This window comes from Citrus sinensis, chromosome 1 (assembly GCF_022201045.2).
Source record: "Citrus sinensis cultivar Valencia sweet orange chromosome 1, DVS_A1.0, whole genome shotgun sequence".
Classification (NCBI taxonomy): domain Eukaryota; kingdom Viridiplantae; phylum Streptophyta; class Magnoliopsida; order Sapindales; family Rutaceae; genus Citrus; species Citrus sinensis.
In genome coordinates, this window is record NC_068556.1 from 21,091,279 (window position 1) to 21,111,454 (window position 20,176).

The 20,176-nt window shown below is 36.0% G+C and overlaps 6 protein-coding genes, 1 non-coding gene and 1 pseudogene across 9 annotated transcripts; 2 read left to right on the top strand and 6 right to left on the bottom strand.

Annotated features, from left to right (window-relative positions):
• Positions 1-762: 762 nt before the first annotated feature.
• On the top strand, positions 763-2,002 carry LOC102614392 (non-specific lipid transfer protein GPI-anchored 5). The gene is made up of 3 exons (XM_006489359.4): positions 763-1,379; positions 1,462-1,524; positions 1,706-2,002. Exons 1-3 carry the CDS (start codon positions 1,058-1,060, stop codon positions 1,837-1,839), a joined length of 519 nt encoding a protein of 172 aa, XP_006489422.2. The 5' UTR covers positions 763-1,057; the 3' UTR covers positions 1,840-2,002.
• A 467-nt stretch (positions 2,003-2,469) lies between these two features.
• On the bottom strand, positions 2,470-5,960 carry LOC102614679 (protein CDC73 homolog). 3 transcript variants are annotated; one of them, XM_006489361.4, is made up of 4 exons: positions 4,733-5,955; positions 4,243-4,325; positions 3,988-4,096; positions 2,470-2,954 (listed from the first exon to the last, which is right to left on the bottom strand). In XM_006489361.4, the coding sequence occupies exons 1-3, from the start codon at positions 5,751-5,753 to the stop codon at positions 4,004-4,006; spliced, it is 1,197 nt and encodes a 398-aa protein (XP_006489424.1). In that variant the 5' UTR covers positions 5,754-5,955; the 3' UTR covers positions 2,470-2,954; positions 3,988-4,003. The 3 variants fall into 3 exon arrangements, 2 of the variants coding, with proteins under 2 accessions (XP_006489424.1, XP_024947926.1); XM_025092158.2 differs by having other exon boundaries at positions 2,470-2,963; XR_008053261.1 differs by lacking the exon at positions 2,470-2,954 and adding an exon at positions 4,571-4,607 and having other exon boundaries at positions 4,052-4,096; positions 4,733-5,960.
• A 2,826-nt stretch (positions 5,961-8,786) lies between these two features.
• Positions 8,787-10,544, bottom strand: LOC102614108 (hypothetical protein). The gene has a single exon (XM_006489358.4). It carries the CDS (start codon positions 9,429-9,431, stop codon positions 8,874-8,876), a length of 558 nt encoding a protein of 185 aa, XP_006489421.1. The 5' UTR covers positions 9,432-10,544; the 3' UTR covers positions 8,787-8,873.
• Positions 10,288-10,451, bottom strand: MIR396D (microRNA MIR396d). Its single transcript, NR_161531.1, has one exon. It is a non-coding gene; the product is annotated as a microRNA MIR396d (primary transcript).
• A 3,038-nt stretch (positions 10,545-13,582) lies between the features above and the next one.
• LOC102613801 (hypothetical protein) lies at positions 13,583-14,414 on the bottom strand. Its single transcript, XM_006489357.4, has one exon. It carries the CDS (start codon positions 14,248-14,250, stop codon positions 13,693-13,695), a length of 558 nt encoding a protein of 185 aa, XP_006489420.1. The 5' UTR covers positions 14,251-14,414; the 3' UTR covers positions 13,583-13,692.
• A 213-nt stretch (positions 14,415-14,627) lies between these two features.
• LOC102613511 (60S ribosomal protein L19-3-like) lies at positions 14,628-15,543 on the top strand (annotated as a pseudogene).
• Positions 15,544-16,225: 682 nt separating this feature from the next.
• On the bottom strand, positions 16,226-17,103 carry LOC102613222 (uncharacterized). Its single transcript, XM_006489356.4, has one exon. It carries the CDS (start codon positions 16,988-16,990, stop codon positions 16,412-16,414), a length of 579 nt encoding a protein of 192 aa, XP_006489419.1. The 5' UTR covers positions 16,991-17,103; the 3' UTR covers positions 16,226-16,411.
• A 2,112-nt stretch (positions 17,104-19,215) lies between these two features.
• LOC102612612 (uncharacterized) lies at positions 19,216-20,115 on the bottom strand. The gene has a single exon (XM_006489354.4). It carries the CDS (start codon positions 19,975-19,977, stop codon positions 19,399-19,401), a length of 579 nt encoding a protein of 192 aa, XP_006489417.2. The 5' UTR covers positions 19,978-20,115; the 3' UTR covers positions 19,216-19,398.
• Between the last annotated feature and the right edge of the window lie 61 nt (positions 20,116-20,176).

Here is a 20,176-nt window from a genome sequence, read left to right on the forward strand (position 1 = left end):
ATTGTATTACGTATGTATCTTACAATGAACGACCTTGCAAATATTATGTAAGAAATAAACTTAATTATAACATCCATGTTTTACTTATTAAAACAAAAAAAAAATCATGTTTAGGGGCTAAATATTTCAAGGTCCCAAGTAACAATGAATCAAGATAACTATCGCACCACTGATTAGTAATTTGATGTAATGAAGCAAAATGCCAATCTTTAGCTCTTGTTTGGTACTGAGATTGAGTAGTTGTAGCAAACAATGTTAAAATATTTAGTAAACACTTGCTATTTGTAACTTAGAAGGTGAGTTAATTTGATCTTACACTTGTATGATGAAAAATATATAATATCTTTACTAATTTTGTCAAAATTATTATTTAAAAGTTATATTTAATACACACTATAAACTTTTACTTTAAAATTACAACATTTTTTTTTTCCATAATAACAACTAGCAGTTGTGAATTAAAAACTAGTTTACCTCAACTAAGTAAGGCCTTAGTAGACATTTATAATCCCAGATAACAGGGTATCGTATGAGCAAAGAGAGCATAAGTCTAATATTCAGCTGTCCCCCACAGGGTATAGTCCTTAAATTTGCGGGGAATTTTCTGCTTTCTGAACTGGTTTCTGATTCTAAAATGTGTAGAAGTACAAAGTCAAATTGTACAAAAAGGTGGAGTTACAAGCAAGTTATGCTTTCCAGCTTGAGACTCAAAACTTCCCAGTTGCATTATTGCCAAGAAAGGCCACTCAATAACTAGAAGTTGGTCACCAACATAGCCGCCAACTTCCTAAGTCACCTAATATAAGCCTTTGACAAGTCTCTAAAGTCTTAAGTTTGAAAACCTCAATAATCAATATTCATAATAATACAGTTAAGCGATAAGGAGTAGGAAAGTTGGTCGCCCACATTCCTGTCATTGCTGTTTGTGTCTTCTGTCATCCCTCCATATAAACCTCACTACTCTCTCTGCTCTCCCTCAAAAACCGAGCAAACTTCAGAAATTTGGGATATCTCCTTGTTGTATCGGCATATCCAGTACAAAACCAACACAATTACAATGGCATATAAAAGTTCAGCGGCTGGTCTGATTCTGATTGTGGTGACTGTGTTCTGGGCAGGAGCCACGGCTCAGTCATCAAGTTGTACAAATGTGTTAATCAGCATGTCACCGTGCCTCAATTACATTACTGGGAATTCATCAAACCCATCTTCCCAGTGCTGCCAACAGCTTGCTAGTGTTGTCCGATCATCACCACAGTGCTTGTGTGAGGTTCTGAATGGCAGTGGCTCTTCGCTGGGGATTAACATCAATCAGACGCAGGCTCTAGCTTTACCTGGTGCTTGCAATGTTCAGACTCCACCCATCAGCCGCTGCAATGGTAAGAATGAAATTAGAAATTCTCAGTTCAATCACAATCTCATGCAAACTTACCACTAACTGAAACCACCTGTTTGTTGCAGCTGCTTCTCCAGCTGACACTCCAGCTGAAGCACCAGAATCTCAAACTCCCGGCACTATTCCAGGTACTAAACAATCAACAACTTGATAAATTACAAATAAAATTACTGCCTTGCATTTGTCTTGAGTCTTGATTCTACTCATAACTTTAGTTATAGTGTTTAACCATGAGTCACAGTATCAGGGAGCATAACTTTTATAATACTAACAGCAAGATTTTAATACCTGTATTTTCTCTCCATTCAGGAACTGGATCTAAAACTATACCATCAACAGAAGGAGAACCCACATCAGATGGAAGCTCCATCAAGTTGTCATTTTCTCTGCTTGTTTTCCTGCTATTTGCAGCATCATATAGTTCAATCTTCACATTATACTGATTGCCCCAACATACTTTTGTGATTAGTACCATTGTATTCTATTTTTTATTATCGAGTTTTCTTTTGATTGAGTTTGTATGTGATAATTATTTTTCACGACCCTCAGGGGTTATATAGTTTTGTATCTACTGAAGAGGCTCCTGACTCTCTTCCTTCCTGAATAAAAGATTATTTCTGGCTTAAGAACTTAACAGATCAAGCCTTTTTAGGTATATATCATTTCCAATTCAAACAAAAGTCGATTCTGCCATTCGATAATGCCATGTAAAAATCTAATTGGAAAAATAAAATGATATAGAAGTATAAACATTTATGTCGGCATCACCTATGGAACCCTTGAAATAAATATCAAACGTGATCCATACACATTGCACAGGTCAAAACTATCATCAAATTACTCTAATGGTCAGAACAACATGTAACTAGTAGAGCATTCATACAGTCTAAACGAAACCTACTTGTAAATGGGGCATGCATATGCTTTAAAACACAAGCAACAATCAAAGAAGACAGATGACTTTACAGAACACTCAACTAACAAAATGGATTATGATCTTGAGTGAAGTTTTGAACTTCCAGCAAACACTTAGTACGATGACATATCAATCCAAGACTATTGTACACAGTAAATTAGCAACCAAACAAAGATAGGACATTTGATTTATTATAAACAAATCTGGCAAGGGCCAAATCAACATAATGGAAGAAAACTGTTTTAAGTTAGTAACTAATAACCCTAATACATGGGATTACTACGTGATAGAAATCTAACTCTTCAACTGATATAATTACTTGAAAAAGACATCCTTATCAACAGGAGATGAAAAAGACAAAACATTTGCAGAGAAAAATCATAACTATGACTGCAGCAACGAAATATCTCATGAAAGATGATGGTATATCCATATGACCACTTCATTTCCTTCTTAAACAAAGTCTGCACAAGCTCGCTTCATGCACAAGAAAATTCCCATTACATAGTCCGACAACATCCGGATAGCAAGCTCTGAGAAGATCAACTAAAAGTTAGCAGTTGCATCTGGTTTAAATGCTGCATTGAGCCCAGCAAAATTTGTCATCCAGAAGCAGAATCAGCTCTGATAAATCCTCTCTCACTGTGAAAACTGCAAAGAAAATTTAGCTGGTCTCAGTATCTCCATGTAGGAGTATTCGTCCAAAAAGAAACATAAATTTTCTAAATGTCTTCCACCAATCTACAGGTAGAGCATGATAAGAAGTTCATTTATGGTTACTCAACAAAGACTTATTTCTTGCAGTCCAAATTTTGACAGCCAAATTGGCACAGTTCTTAGTAATAAAGCCAATTTTAGCCACACAACAACATCAGTGCATGAAACACTGCAATGAATTATAAGAAAAGGATTCAAACTCTTAAATCTATGTATTCAACAAAACAGCACTTTACTTCCAACCTACCCATTTTTAGGAGTTAATTTGACTCCGTCAATTGTATCTTACAATCCTCGTATGTTATCTTACAATCCTCGTATGTTTAGATGCATTCTCAGAATCAAGGAGTAAATGTCACTACATTATGTGAGCTAATCCGCACACTAGAGAACCAAACTGTCAGACATGGATTTGCTTCAATATGAGCTGTAAAGTTTTGCTCTTCAAGACTGATTCTGGAAGTGGATTTTTTTTTATTACCAACAGGTTCAAACAAGTTAATTGTCAAGCTGAGCATTGACTTAAAGCTAGCTTGTTTCACATATCATCCTCAAACTTAAACCCCTGTTCAGGCAATACAAACACCAAACCAAATGAATGATTTAGCAAAGCCAAAAAGAGGGTGGTGACAAAGTCATTGCAAACACCCTGGATCTCAACTCAAAAGTTATTAAGCTAGGACAAAGCAGCTTTAGATGAGATATAATCAGATAATAACACCAATCTTACATATAGACTCATCCTTTGCTACAAATGAATGACACCTTAAATTCATTATCACCCTTCCGATGATCAAACTGAACTAAAGCGGACAGTAGACTACAAACCCACATCAACTGTACTAGCAAACTGAGTACCAACAGAGAGCCTTTAAAACAAACTAATAATATTGCAACAAAATTGCAAGCTACATCCGAAAGTCAGAATTTCAGCAAAATTTTGTATAAGCATACATACAAATATTCTTTGAATCTCAGGAATGTGACCGTGACCGCACAAATTCTTCTAGTCTGTCCCATACTTCCAAGGCTGCGGCCCTGTCTTGGTGTCGCTTGTTCTTGCTAATCTGCACATTTGAGGCATATTTTTAACCCGTGGGGGCTATGAAACTAAATTACAAAGATGTTAAAACTAACTCAACTCCACCAAGAAACACAGGCCTTACAGAACTTAGATCAGACACAAGCAGCTGAAGGGGAAAAGTTTACTCACTGAAATGATTTTTACATTCCACTGCTTCACAATCTTTGCAGACTCTACACTGTCATCTTCAAACCGCATGTAGAATCCAATAACTGTATAACATTAAAAGGATACCAATTAGCACAGATAAGTCTTCAAAAATCATATCAAAACATACCATATATCTCGACTCTCATTTTCTTAATCCAAATAATAAAATCAATTCTACATTGACCGTTGAAATGCAAAATCAACCTACTACACTAAACCATAAAAACCCTAAAAGAAAATTCAAATTTGACTTAAATAAAACTTCTTGTTAAACTGAATTTAAATTCCAAAAGTGCATAAGTACCACCATGTATGTCATTCCATTGAACCCCAGGTCACAATTCCTAACGCAAATAAAACAAAATATATTACCATTCCAGATTGAGACAACCAAATTAACCCAACCCTAGTAAAAATCAGAAATCAATGCAACCCCAAATCAAATTATATAGCTCAAATATCAACTTACTTTTATTAAAAATCTCAACATGATCCTTAAAAGGCCACTCCTTGAACTGCCACTCTTTCCCCAACACAAAAACTGCCACAACTCTATCCCAATCCTCGGACTTCATCGTGGACGGCTTATCCCTCACCTCATAAGCCTTCACCACCTGGTCCCTATCCCTACTGAACTTCTTCTGCACCGTCACACACTCGGGCCTCATCCCATTCATATTCTTCACCTTCACATCAGTAGGTATATAAACCCCGTCCTCCAAAAACTCCTTCACATTATAAATCGTTATCAAGGTCTGAGAAGCACTGGGCACCAGAATTATCGGCACTCCTTCACCAATCTTCCCACTTTTCAACTGCAACAACTTCGGCTTCGGATTCGCCTCATAAGCTTCATCACCAGCACCGCCGCCGCCGCCGCCACCGCCTCCACCGTACCCAATTCCCCTCTCATCAACACCCATCAACCTATTCTTCGCAACCAATCCGTCCTTCCTCTGCTGCGACTCAATCCTCTGTCTCTCCTCCTCCCGCCTCGTCGACGAAACAAGCACGCTGTAAAAATCAATACCCTTACACTCCAACAACGCTTCTCTGTCCTTCAACGGCCTCTCACATGCTCTAATCAAACTTATATCGTCCAATTCCAAATCATCCCCGCCGCCGTCGGTCTCGACAATCTTTCCGTCGTTCAACACGTGGTCGTTGGCGATGACGGTTTCGATCTGGTCGGCGGAGTCGGTAACGCCGGTGAGGTACTCGTAGAGGGGTTTGCGGTCGGGGAGGGTGACGGCGGGGAGCTTGTTTGAGCGGGCTCTTTGAATGTAATCGGTGTGCTTGAGGTTGTAGTGTTTGATGAAATACACGACGGTTTGGAGAGTGTAGAGGTTGCCCTGCTTGGACCGGTAGGCGGTCTCGATCGAGCTGGGGAATGTGTAGTCCGACCCGAACAGGATTTCGTCGCCGGTTTGGGTGACCTTGTCGAGTTCGCTGCGAATTGTGAAGTCGCGGAGAGCCGATAGCGGGTCCATTGGAAGGTTGTGAAAGTACAAGGAAACGGGACTACTGAGAGACCCTGAGCGAACGAGGTAAGACAGATTACGCTTGCAGCTCCACACTCAGTACTAGATGGTCCTTTTTGTGCAGTACCTGGCTGCCGACTGGCGAGTGCTGACCCCTAACCAATTGATGTCATCACTAATTTATATTACCACTGGCCATTGGGCTCCCGATACCCGGTTAGATCGAGATTGTTATATAAATGTTGCCGATTTAATAAGCTATGCTAATTTTATTATTTTTTATACCAATATTTATTTATCTACTCAATCATATATAATAAAAGTTCGACAAATAAATTCAAGTTATCCAAAACCTATTTTCCATCCTTTGCTTCTCAAAAGGGAAAATGAGTATAAATGTATAATTCACCCGTTATTTGATGAAATTAAGTAAAATCTCTTTAATGTTTTAAACGAAATCCTGCTATTATAATACTGCTAATTTGTTATAAATTTTGCTAATATACCCCTTAAATTATTAATTAACAGATTTTAAATACACTCTCTTAATCATTTGCCTTAACCCAACAAAGCCGAAAGCAAGAAAATTCTTAATTAACAGACTCTTTAAATATTGTAATCTTTTTTATAATAAAATAAATTTAAAATATACAAATGATTATTTCCCCCACTTTAAAACATCAATAAAATTTTATCCCATTTCAACAAATAATTGGGAGTCATTTCTCATTTTCCCCTTCTCAAAAATTTTGGAATTAGCCCTACAAAATTGTCTAAATGAGGTTAGACAATTTATTTATCTGGTTGCACATTTTCCAAAAAATAATTTATATTAACATCGTAAAAAGTAAATGGAGAACTCGAAAGAATAAAAAATAAAATAAAATAAAAACAATATGTCGCCAAATGCATCTCCGCTGACACTACCGGCAGCCCTAAATTAAAGACCGCTTTTTTTTAAAAAAAAAAATCTGAGTACATTGACAAACCCAAGAAATAACCAACTAGAGTCTCCCCCGAACTAAAAATTTTCTTCTAAATTAAATTACTTATTTAGTATAAGTAATTGATTTTAATATTAATTATATTTATTAAAACTCGTCGCAATTAATTTTATAAAGGCTCATATTAAAGTCAAAAAAACCTAATTTCTTGAAATAATTAAAAAGTTGCCACTTGGAATTTAATCAAATTAATTTTTCTATTTTAATCTAAAAAATAATTCAACTCATTAACTTCTTTTCTAATTCAACATCCCACATCAAAAATTGCAAAAGCCTACAAGAATTCAATGACGTTTCAGGTCTGCAAATCTCTAAGGCTTAAGACTAATAAATACAAATCATCTTCCAAGTTAGCCGGACAAAACAATCATCTATCTTCTAATTAAGTTCCAACAGATATTCTAAATTCTTTATTTTCTATTCATAATTATCATTTCATATGATTATTTTTGTTAAGTTATGAAGCAATAATTTAATTATTAATTTATGAATGATAAGTGTAAAAATATACTAAATTAATTTCAAGTCTTGTATTTTTGTTTCTATTAAAGTTGTTGAAAACTTGAATTAAGGCTATTATTATAAAGATTATCATTATTTTTTATTAAATTAGTTTTATTATCTTATTGCTAGATACAAACATTGTTAATAAGGATAGCTCCCTCCCAATAAATTATCTGGGTCTGTGTCTGAATAAGTCTAAATTTAACTCAAATCTAAATAAATTTGAATGAAAATATCTAAATGATATGTTATTTCTCTTTTTCTAACATCTGAACAGAAAAATTTAAAAATTAATAGTAAACATAAATATCTTTTTAAGTGGTGCATATATTTATTTTTCACATTTTAGAAATCTAACAAGTTGATTAGTTTGATAGTATTATTATTATTATTATAATAATAATAATAATAATAATAATAATAATAATAATAATAATACTATCTTGTTTCTTAATTTAATTTTGTAATAAAAGATGTAATTACAACATAAACTTTTTAGTCTTTCATTATAAAGTTAACACTATTGTTTTAGTTTTGATTCATTACAATGAACAATAATCTAATTTGTTTAATATTTTAATTTAGTTAATGTTATCTTATGAATAAAAATTTAAAGTAATTAAAAAAATAACTTTAAGGATAATACAAAAATATTAGATTTATACATCATATAAGAAATACATAACTTATTAAGGGTATTTTTGAGATTTGAAATTAACATTTTTCATTTAAATTCTAGACTTTAAATAAAAATAGACCTTTTTTTTCAATTCAAATAAAATTATATAAAAAAAAATAAACAGTATAAAATAAATAAATATCTGAAAAAAATTAAATTCATACTTAAAAAACAAACGGCACCGTACGTGTGTATTCAATGGTATAATCAATGCCACTGTGTTGCCACCATTAATTAAAATTTGAGCAAGCCAGAACCAATTTGGATATTAAGCACTCTGTAAGTCCGTATCCATCCCTTCGATATGTTTTGACCAAATGAAAATCACAAAGCCAGCCAAGCGACCCCATTAGCGATAGTGGTTTCGACGTGGGGCCCGAACTCAATCTAGTTGTAGGAATCGTTTTTGCCGATGAGGTAATCGAAGACCGGTTTGCGATCGGGGAAGGGGATACCATGGGTGCGGGAGCTCTGCCTGTAATCGGTGTGCTTGAGGCTGTGGTTTCTGATGGAATCGATAAGATTAGGGTTTGGAGAGATGCTTGGACCGGAATGCGGTTTCCATCGAGCCGGATCTGAGCCAAGCGGAATTCCGTTACCGGTTTGGGAAACTTCGTCGAGGTCCCCGCGGGTCGTGAAGTCGGGGTTAGCGGGTCCATCGACAGTGTTTTAGATTAGAGTAGGAAGGGAATAAAAACTTACCAATTTATTTATGGTAATATTATTTGCGCGTAAAATTTTTGGTAAACATGCACAAAATTACTAAAAGGCAAGAAACATTTTTTTATTAAATAGCAAACTTATTTATTTTATTATTTTATTCTCATTCAATTTATTTGGTCAGTAATTCTGGTAAGACTTAAAATTTTAAGCAGATGTGATCAAGGAAATTAAACAAATAAACAGAGAATTCGCTTGGAGAAACAAAACAAATCATCATAATCAAATTCTGGGATCGGTAGAGAGAAGACTAAACATGATCGTGTCTCTAGTTTTACCCTTGTGAATGAAATACTTTCTCAAAACACCTTCTTGCATGAACCCAGCCTTGAGCAGCACCTTCTGTGACCCAACGTTTTCAACATCTACAAGAGCCTCAAGTCTCTCCAGATGCGGCCACTCGGCAAATATCGCGTCACTCGCCATCTTCACAGCCCTTGTTGCAATCCCTTTGCCCCAGTACTTCGACCCCAGAACGTAGCCAATTTCACCTCTACATTTATCATTACCCTGGTTTGCTGACACTGAGATGGCTCCGATTGCCCTGTTATTAACGCAAATTGCCATGAACCACGGGTGGGGTATGACTTTATTTTCGATGTGTTTGATGCCTTGTTCTCTGCTGGTGTAAGGTCCATAGCTGCAAAAATGTGTCACTTTATCATCACTTGCCCACACCATGAAATCATCGACGTCTGAAAGGTCCATTGGCCTCAGAGAGATATCGGAGAGTTCCCCATCGCCTTCTTTTATGGTTGATGCCAAAGAATTATCCTCCATGGATGCTCCTTCAATAGCTTAACTCGATAATTGATCATAATACGCAACTTACTGGAAGGCTATATATATAAGAAAGGGAAAAGATAGGAAGAATGGGGACCAGAAGAAACTGCTTGGAAACTAAGTTGAAAAGCAAATGATATGTGGTCATTACTCATCGAATGTAAGCGGCTGCCCTTTTTGACCACTTCAGAAAGAGCATTGATATTTACTCCGGGTCAAACCCCGGGTCAAACCCCGAAAATTAATAGAACGACATCATTTTGTGAACATATTTTTTTCCTCCCAATCATATAAAACGATCCCATTTTGTGATTTGCATTACAGCACTTCGAATTTTCTTCGACTGGCTTTCTCTTTTGAATTTCGTTTCACCACATAACCCCAACGAAAGAACCCAACTGCAGGACACCTAAACTGTTATCTTCCTTCTAGGCGATAGGATTTGGCTTAGATAAAACAAAAGCTTAAATAAAGACGAGTTTCAACATTTGAACTTCGGGTTTATAATGGCTATGAAGATTTCTTGACAGAATATTTGAGTAAGGTAAGGTGTTGTCATCTTCGGCAATTTGGAACAAGCCTTATTGGTACTGTCTTCTTTAACAATATTCGTTAACAAACTATAGCTTCCAGATTAATTAACCAACAATTATACAGATAAAGAATGTCAATGTACATAGCCGACAAACTGTTAATTAATTACCTGAATTCCAATTCAATTAAATAACAGGGATTGAAATTCTTACCAAATTCATAGAGAAGAGAGAATAAAATATATTCACCTTGCTCGTATTAATAATAGAAGAAGAAATTAAGCAATAATTCACCTTGCTTGTAATAGTCTAATTGATGAAAGGAGAAATTAAGCCCTTATTTGCCATTTCTTCCCACAGATTTCTTGAACTTCTGATAGCTGCAGCTAGCCACATCAAATAGTAGCCTATAATTAGAGAAGAAGAAGAAGGAAAGAAGTTCAAGAAAGCTGTGGCCATGGCTGGGCAAACGGTGCTTTCGATGGTGGATGTGAAAGGGAATAAGGAAAGAAGAAGGAAAAGAAGGAAGGAAAGAAGGTCAAGGGATTTGATGCCAAAGCCAAACGGTGCGTTCGATGGCTGTGAAAGGTCAAGGGATTTGACACCAAACGGTGCGTTTTGGGATTAGTTAAACGATGCGTTTTGTTCCGGGATTTCATTCGGGGCTTAAGTTGGGGCAAGTATCATTTTCGCTTCAGAAAACCAAAATAAAAGGATCTTAAGAGTTAAGTCTTTACTTTATGTGAGTTCTTTGCATATGATTGCTTAGTACTTAAGATACCAAATTAACCATCCAATCAAAAGCGGTGATAGTGCAGTAGGGGTGTTCAGAATCCAATCCGATCCGCTCAATCCGTCTGATACGTGAAAATTTGATCCGTATAAATCCAATCTGTGGATCCGTGGATTGGATATGGATTGAAAATTTAAAAATCTGCAGTCGATGGATTGGATATGGATTTACTTCTGTAAATCCGTAAAAATCCGTGAATCCACACAATATATATATATATATATATATATATATATATATTTATTTAGTTAAAAAATTATTATAAATTTAATTAAAGAATATTATAATTGTGACATTACATAGTTTCATAAGCACTATAACATATCTTAGCAATTACCCAATAATAATATTAAATAAAAAATAATCAAATAATCAAATATAACTTGTAAAAATTATAAAACAAAATAAAAGCAAAGTCACACGCACTGACAAAAGCAAAGTAATATAACGCTAAGTTATCAATAATTTGCAAAGTCACCCAAAAGCAAAATAACATAACGTCAAGTCACCAACAATTTACAAACAAAAAACTCTAAGCTTCTTCGCCGTCACACGCACTAACAACACCCAATACTGGTTCGATACACTCTCAACACCAATTTGAAGGACGTCAGCCGCGTGATTCCAACGAGAGCAAGCCATCTTCTTTCTCGAGTCCGTCGAGCCACTTCACAATCACTGGTTCCAGCCAAACAATTGCACTATCACAACTAGGAATGGCAATTGTACCCGCAAACCCGCCCAAACCCACCCGCCAAAACCCGCCCGTTGCGGGTAATTTTACCCGTTGCGGGCGAGTTTAGTATTATAAATTAAAACCCGCACATGGATGCGGGTGGGTTTGGTATTAACCTTATATCTGGTGGATACCCGCATGGATATCCACCAAACCCGCAATATTTTTTTCAAATATTTTTAATTTAATTTTAATCTAAAAATGTATAAAGAAAATAATGTCATTAATTAAATTACCAAATAGCCAAAGGCTCAAAGTTGTGTATGTGTGTATGTGGCCTATATCCTATTCTAAAGTCATAATCTAAAGAAAACTAAAGGCATTTTCCTTCGAATTAGTATTTGAAAATATTAATCTTAATTATTATTATAGGCATTGTGTTGGATGGGTGCTTATGGTGGTGAATGAAATGAATATCTTCTCTTGGAGCTTGTTTTAAATGATAATATGAAATGTAATTATTATTTTTAGATACTAGTTTGTGTTTTTTAAATGGATTTGTGTAATTTATACTTAAATTTGAGAATTTGTGTTGAATTGATGTGGAAATTTTAATTTTTCATTTACATTATTTAAATATAAAATTAAGTATGTTATATGGAATTTGAGGTTATTATTATAAATTTATATATTAAACATTTGTGATTTTAAATACGGAAACCCGCAAAAAATCCGCCGGATACCATTGCGGGTTTGGTAATTGTTAAAACCCGCTGCGGGTTGCGGTGCCCATTGCCATCCCTAATCACAACCTTCAAGATCGCCACCCGTACTTCTCTTGGTTTCCATCATTGACGGCTCCATAATCACCACTTTTCAACAAGTGCAATAGCCCTATGGATGGCAAACAGCGGGCCTGGGCCGAGCTTTTTCAAGCCCATGTCCAGGCCCTCTGTTAGTTAAGTGTATGGGCCTGGTCTGGGCTCGGGCCGGGCTTGGACTTTAGTTATTTATTTTAAAAATTTTAAATTATTGTAAATTTGAAATAAATTAATGATCAACAAGTTATTACAATCATAGATAAATTAAAGAAAATCAATATTTCAAATTAAAATAATAAATAAAGCAAATAAAAACTCATAACTTTAATTTTCTTTAATACTGGATTTTCTAATTCAAACGCTCTCTTAATTAATTGACACAAAAGAGAGAATTTAGTATCATAATTTTAGTTTTTTTGAATCATAATTGATTTATAAGTTAATAATTTAAGTTTTCTTTTTTATTTTTAAATTTTAATTATATTATTCTAATTTATAAAATTATTTTTTTTTAAAATAGTGGGCTTGGCCTTTGTCCGAGCTTTTTTTCTTGGGCCCTTGCCCAGGCCCTCATGGGTGAGGGCTGGGCGGGCTTGGGCCGGCCCAGGCTTTTTTGCCAACCCTAAATAACCCTGGTGAAGGATCAGACTATGTTTAGTTTCAGAAACTTCGTCATTTTAATTAATTATGGTTTTATTTGAACAATTAATTTCAGTGTTATATTAATGTATTATTGTAACTTTATTTGAACAATTAATCTTAGTGTGTTATATTTTGAAACTTTAAACATATTATTGTCGGTTTATTTGAGCAATTAATCTCGATGTGTTATATTTTGAAACTTTAAATATATTATTTTAGTTTTATTGAAACAATTAATTTGTTTAAATTTTATTCAATTTTAAATTTAATTGGTAGTAAAATTATTTTTATATTAGATTTTTAAAAAATTTCATTAGTTTATGGATTGGGGAGAACTAAAAATTTTTAATTCGGAAACTAATGCGCAAAATGGTGGATTGGATATGGATTAAGTTAAATCTGCATCTGATCCGCAGACGTATGGATTTGATATGGATTGAGTTAAATTCGCATCCGATCTGCAGATATATGGTTTGGATTTGGATTGAGTTTAATCAATCCGTGTATTGGATTGGATTGAAAAATTATAATCCGCAAAATTGTGGATCGGATATGGATTGATGTCTAATCCATAAAATCCGATCCGCGAACACCCCTACAGTGCAGTGCCAATAAAATAAGGACGCCATCATCAGTTATCGAGAGTTTATAATCAATGCCAGATGATGTAGACAGAACCCACATTTGTATGTTAAATAATATGATTTATTGATTTAAGGGGAAAAACCCAACAAAGGATGCACATTACACATTACAAAGGCAGATAAATTTTTTTTCCCCTTTTAACGGATGATCAAGTTTTAGGATCAGTGGAGAGAAGGCTAAACACTACCATGTCTTTAGTGCTTCCCTTCATGATGAAATACTTCCCGAGAACACCCTCTCTCTTGAACCCAGCCTTCTCCAGCACTCTTTGTGAGGCCACATTCTCAACATCTACTACAGCCTCAAGTCTCTCCAAATGTGGCCATTCATCAAATATTGTCTTAGTCACTATCTTCACAGCCTGCGTAGCAATCCCTTTGCCCCAGTACTTTGAGGCCAAAACATAGCCGAGTTCCGCTCTACACATATCATTGCCTGAATTCGGTCTCACTGAAGTAGCACCAACTGGCCTATTGTTTACGCAAATTGCCCGGAACCACGGGTGCTGTGGAACTTTGGTTTTGATGTAGTTTATGCCATCTTCTTTATTAGTATATGATTCCCAAGGGCAGAACCGAGCCACTTTAGGATCACTAACCCACACCATGAAATCATCAATGTCTGAAAGTTCTAATGGCCTAAGAGAGATGTGAGACAATTCAACAAAACCGTTTTTCATGTATGATTCCGAAGAATCACTCTCCATGATTTGTAGTTTTTAAAATGATGGGATGGTATTAATTGAGGTTTTGGGTATGCCACCCCAAGAAGTTAGATTGGCTCAAGTAAAGATGATGAGTTTATAGAAAAAGAACAACTTATTAAAAAGAAGATATATTATACCAATTGGTTGGAGCTTGCCTTATGCAATTAAAGAATGACCACAAGCAATTACCTGGAAGGAATTAAAGATCGTGACAATTGGTTTCAAAGTTTTCCTGGTGGTCAACCTTGCCTTTGCTTGGAGTGGGGAGCAAGTTTATATGTTTGTTTTTTATTTTTTATTTTTTAAATTTCTTCTGTAGTCTCTCTTTCCATTGGTTTGATTAGGAGCAAGAAGTCCGTCTATAAATACTATAATAGTGATTCTCATAGTCATTGACAGTTCAATTTGATTTCCATAATATCGAAGCTATACGGTGATATCCATATTCATTTTGTCTACATTCTACACATCTCTATCTGTCAGCTCCAATTCCAAAGAGAGAGATGGTTTCTCTCAAGCTCCAAAAACGGCTCGCAGCGAGCATGCTCAAGTGCGGCAGAGGGATGGTCTGGCTCGATCCAAATGAAGTTAACGAAATCTCCATGGCCAACTCACGCCAGAACATCAGGAAGCTGGTCAAGGGTGGTTTTATCATCAGAAAACCAACCAAGATTCACTCCCGTTCACGAGCTCTACGGATGAAGGAAGCTAAGAGGAAGGGTCGCCACTCTGGATATGGTAAGCGCAGAGGTACGAGAGAAGCAAGGCTGCCGACAAAAATCCCGTGGATGAGAAGGATGCGTGTTCTCAGGCGCTTGCTCCGCAGGTACCGGGAAGCAAAGAAGATTGACAGACACATGTATCATGACATGTACATGAAGGTGAAGGGTAATGTATTTAAGAATAAGCGAGTTTTGATGGAGAGTATCCACAAGTCCAGGGCTGAGAAGGCTAGGGAGAAAATTCTGTCTGACCAGCTTGAGGCTAAACGGGCAAAGAACAAGGCAAGCAGGTAGAGGAAAATTGCTAGGAGTGAGGAACGTTTAGCCAAGGGGCCTGGAGGAGCACCAACAACCGCACCACCTGCTGCTGCATCTCGGTCAACTGAGGTACCCAAAAAATTTAAAAGCAGAACGCCAGACAAAGCAGTGAAGGCTTAATTTTGACCCTACATAGCCTGCGTCCTCAGTTACTGTGGCAAGTGGCAAGAGCAGTTTAATTAAACCAAATGTTCTTTTTGGTTTCTTTTGGACCTTGTTGCTTAAATATTGAAAATGAAAGCAGATTTCTTCATATTTGGCTTACTTCCATGTATTTTATTTTTTTATTTTTTATTTTTTATTTTTTTGGGTTGTTGACTGGTTTTTATATACGTGGGTTTTGGCCATAAAACAAAAAAGCTTATTGCAAATGGTACAAAAGAATAATGAAACAAAAAGATTAAAACAAAAAAGCTTATTAAAAATGGTACAAAAGGATAAGAAACAAAAAAGATCACAAATTCACAATCACACGGTATAATATTGTTCATGTACCTTGATCTGATTGGATATATAAGTCGAGGACAGGGCTAAGCCACTGATCGGTGCTGATTGCTAGTCGGCTATGCTTTAGGATCAAAGTATTGAAGCCAAGCCATTACCACAAAGCGTGAGAAGAGTTTTTTTTTTCTTTACCTTTCTTCTTCTTTGGCTCTTACTGTTCTTATAGAGCTATTAGATATGGAGAGACTGGAAGCTCTTGTTGATATTGATAATATGGATTTAGAAGGGCATTGAAAGAGGCCGGAATTCTGAACAGAAAGACAATTGATGCTACAGCGTTTATCTTGTATTGCTCAGATTTTTGTTGTAACAATATTCATTTGATTATTTATTTATTTATTTAACTTATTTATTCATTTATTTTTTGGTGATAAAAATGTTTTGAACTTTGCTTCTCTTCATTAGTGTTCAATAAATTGTGAATCTCGATATTAATTGAATGAAAGTTTGATCAAATTAATGAGTGCCATGATTTCATTAAGTACAAAAGAGATGATTCATAGTGACATGCAATAACCTGATCCTTTTCCAAATGAGCTGAAAGATCTTGACACTAAAATCAAATATGTTCATCCTCATTAATGCAAGTAATAGGAAAAGTACAAATTTGCAAGCAATCAGTTTCTGGGATCAGTAGACAGAAGGCTAAAGATGACACGGTCTCTAGTCGTTCCCTTCAAAATGCGATACTTCCTAAGAACAGCTTCCCTTGTGAATCCAGCCTTCTCCAGTACCCTCTGTGAGCCTACATTATCAACAACTGCCAGAGCCTCAAGTCTCTCCAAATGTGGCCATTCATCAAATATAGTATTAGCTACCATCTTCACAGCTTTTGTAGCAATCCCCTTGCCCCAGTAGTCAGCAGCCAAAACATAGCCAAGCTCTCCTCTACACTTGTCATTCCCCGAATTCGCAGTCACTGAAATAGAACCAACTGGCCTATTGTTAACGCAAATTGCCCTGTACCAGGGGTGACGAGAAACTGTGTTTTTGATGTAGTTGATGCCATCTTCTTTGCTTGTGTAAGAATCAAACGAGCAAAAACGAGTCACCTTATCATCACTAGCCCACACCATGAAATCATCAATGTCCGAAAGGTCTAGCAGCCTAAGAGATATAACCGACGACAGTTCGATGTTGCTTTCATTGCCTCCCTTGCCTTCATTTATAGTTAATTTCTGGAGTTCTTTTTCCATTTGTACTCTTTATCAAGATTTGATTAGCAATACCAAGTTGTGTTGGCTAACAGGAGGTGATGATTTTACTAACTTAAAAAGAGGTCAACTGATGAGTGCGTGCTTTGCTTTGTATATTATAAGAGAATCGCCGAAAGAAATTTCCAGGCTTTGGTTGCTTGGAGTGGAGAGCAAGTAGGTTTGTTTTATTTTTAATATTGGCCCCTTGTGCGGAGAAAAAAATTATGCGTGCGGAATTATGGCCGCCGTTGTTGACTATTTCCCCAAGGCAATTAGACAATTAGGAGGGTCCTCTCCATGTTGATGTCGACCGAGAAATTTCAACACTTATCTTTATCTTACTTTTATCTAGTTACAGCTATATGATTTGAGTAGAAGTTATCATTTACTGGTTATTTGTTTGATCATTTAAGGAGTATTATGCTGTAATATTTTACCTTCTCACTTTGTGTCTTCTTTGGTTAAAGACTTAAAGGTCCCAAAATCGCACTGAACCATAACATTGTTTTATGTTTGGACTTTGATCAACAGTGCGGCCAGCAATGTCAAATCCTCGGTAATGAGCCTGGGATGGTGAATAGCTCCAGTTCTCTATATCTAAACGACAGACAGTCCATTTTTTAATACTATGTACTATGCCACGTCCATGTGAACTATTCCCAGTCTCAGATCACTCATTGCAGCCCCGTTTCAATGGACCGTCAAGAATTTCCCTCCGTCCATTCAATCTTTATGATCGATGCAGAGCCCACATTCGTTATGCTGTGGCTGTAGAATACTGGGGCCAAGGGATGGCCACATTGGCATTGAAAATGGCTGTTTCAAAGGTGTTTGATGAAATCCCAGATTTGGTCCGGCTGCATGCTTTGGTAGAATTGGAGAATAAGGCCTCTCAAAGAGTGTTAGAGAAAGCTGGGTTCGTGAAAGAAGGTCTGTTAAGGAAGTACGGGTTCTGTAAAGGTGAAATTAGAGACATGTTTGTTTATAGCTTCCTTTCAACTGATAAGCTTCTATAAGATAATGAAAAGGAGCCTACTCCTTTATGTCTTTTGTGTTCATCTGTACTAAAAACTTATTGAATTTCAGTACAGCTCATCTATAATAATTTAATAAACATTAGAATCGATTTACACACACTCTATTACGGCAGACAATCAAACAAACCAGTGACATACCCTCATTGAAAATTTTCTTTATCAACAAATATCGTATGAATAACAGATTAGACTCGAGATAATACATCCTCTGGCCTTGGATATTACCTCCATCAATTATGAACGTAAAAGTCAACAATGGATTTCCAATACAGGTTTTGCAGGAGCAAAGCTTCTGCATCTCGGTCAACTGAGGTACCCAAAAAATTTAAAAGCAGAACGCCAGACAAAGCAGTGAAGGCTTAATTTTGACCCTACATAGCCTGCGTCCTCAGTTACTGTGGCAAGTGGCAAGAGCAGTTTAATTAAGCCAAATGTTCTTTTTGGTTTCTTTTGGACCTTGTTGCTTAAATATTGAAAATGCAAGCAGATTTCTTCATATTTTGCTTACTTCCATGTATTTTATTTTATTTTATTATTTTTTTTTTGGGTTGTTGACTGGTTTTTATATACGTGGGTTTTGGCCATAAAACAAAAAAGCTTATTGCAAATGGTACAAAAGAATAATGAATAAAAAAGATTAAAACAAAAAAGCTTATTAAAAATGGTACAAAAGGATAATGAAACAAAAAAGATCACAATCACACGGTAAAATAATGTTCACGTACCTTGATCTGATTGGATATATAAGTCGAGGACAGGGCTAAGCCACCGACCGATGCTGATTGCAAGTAGGCTATGCTTTAGGATCAAAGTATTGAGGCCAAGGCATGACCACAAAGGGTGAGAAGAGTTTTTTCTTTTTCTTTTTTTCTTTTTTTCTTTTTTTCCTTTCTTCTTCTTTGGCTCTTATTGTTCTTACAGAGCTATTAGATATGGAGAGACTGGAAGCTCTTGTTGATATTGATGATATGGCTTTAGAAGGGCATTGAAAGAGGCCGGGATTCTGAACAGAAAGACGATTGATGCTCCAGCGTATATCTTGTACTGCTCAGATTTTTGTTGTAACAATATTCATTTGATTATTTATTTATTTATTCATTTATTTTTTGGTGATAAAAACGTTTTGAACTTTGCTTCTCTTCATTAGTGTTCAATAAGATGTGAATCTTGATGTTAATTGCATGAAAGTTTGATCAAATTTATGAGTCCATGATTTCATTAAGTACAAAAGAGATGATTCATCGTGACATGCAAGAACCTTATTCTTTTCTAAATGAACTGAAAAAACTTGACACTAAAATCAAATATGTTCATCCTAATCAATGCAAGTAATAGAGAAAACAAGATTAAAAAGTACAAATTTGCAAGCGATCAGTTTCTGGGATCAGTAGACAGAAGGCTAAAGATGACACAGTCTCTAGTTGTTCCCTTCAAAATGAGATACTTCCTAAGAACAGCTTCCCTTTTGAATCCAGCCTTCTCCAGTACCCTCTGTGAGCCTGCATTATCAACAACTACTAAAGCCTCAAGTCTCTCCAAATGTGGCCATTCATCAAATATAGTATTAGCTACCATCTTCACAGCTTTTGTAGCAATCCCCTTGCCCCAGTAGTCAGCAGCCAAAACATAGCCAAGCTCTCCTCTACACTTGTCATTCCCCGAATTCGCAGTCACTGAAATAGAACCAACTGGCCTATTGTTAACGCAAATTGCCCTGTACCAGGGGTGACGAGAAACTGTGTTTTTGATGTAGTTGATGCCATCTTCTTTGCTTGTGTAAGAATCAAACGAGCAAAAACGAGTCACCTTATCATCACTAGCCCACACCATGAAATCATCAATGTCCGAAAGGTCTAGCAGCCTAAGAGATATAACCGACGACAGTTCGATGTTGCTTTCATTGCCTCCCTTGCCTTCATTTATAGTTAATTTCTGGAGTTCTTTTTCCATTTGTACTCTTTATCAAGATTTGATTAGCAATACCAAGTTGTGTTGGCTAACAGGAGGTGATGATTTTACTAACTTAAAAAGAGGTCAACTGATGAGTGCGTGCTTTGCTTTATATATTATAAGAGAATAGCTGGAAGAAATTTCCAGGCTTTGGTTGCTTGGAGTGGAGAGCAAGTAGGTTTGTTTTATTTTTAATATT

What these genes read in the sequence shown, in the direction of transcription:
- LOC102614392 (XM_006489359.4), top strand. Translation starts at nt 1,058, where the DNA reads ATGGCATATAAAAGTTCAGCGGCTGGTCTGATTCTGATTGTGGTGACT. An exon ending in ACCCATCAGCCGCTGCAATG is followed by an intron (nt 1,380 to 1,461) that starts GTAAGAATGAAA and finishes TGTTTGTTGCAG; the next exon opens with CTGCTTCTCCAGCTGACACT. An exon ending in AACTCCCGGCACTATTCCAG is followed by an intron (nt 1,525 to 1,705) that starts GTACTAAACAAT and finishes CTCTCCATTCAG; the next exon opens with GAACTGGATCTAAAACTATA.
- LOC102614679 (XM_006489361.4), bottom strand. Translation starts at nt 5,753, where the DNA reads ATGGACCCGCTATCGGCTCTCCGCGACTTCACAATTCGCAGCGAACTC. An exon ending in TGTTGAGATTTTTAATAAAA is followed by an intron (nt 4,326 to 4,732) that starts GTAAGTTGATAT and finishes AATGTTATACAG; the next exon opens with TTATTGGATTCTACATGCGG. An exon ending in GGAATGTAAAAATCATTTCA is followed by an intron (nt 4,097 to 4,242) that starts GTGAGTAAACTT and finishes TCAAATGTGCAG; the next exon opens with ATTAGCAAGAACAAGCGACA.
- LOC102614108 (XM_006489358.4), bottom strand. Translation starts at nt 9,431, where the DNA reads ATGGAGGATAATTCTTTGGCATCAACCATAAAAGAAGGCGATGGGGAA.
- LOC102613801 (XM_006489357.4), bottom strand. Translation starts at nt 14,250, where the DNA reads ATGGAGAGTGATTCTTCGGAATCATACATGAAAAACGGTTTTGTTGAA.
- LOC102613222 (XM_006489356.4), bottom strand. Translation starts at nt 16,990, where the DNA reads ATGGAAAAAGAACTCCAGAAATTAACTATAAATGAAGGCAAGGGAGGC.
- LOC102612612 (XM_006489354.4), bottom strand. Translation starts at nt 19,977, where the DNA reads ATGGAAAAAGAACTCCAGAAATTAACTATAAATGAAGGCAAGGGAGGC.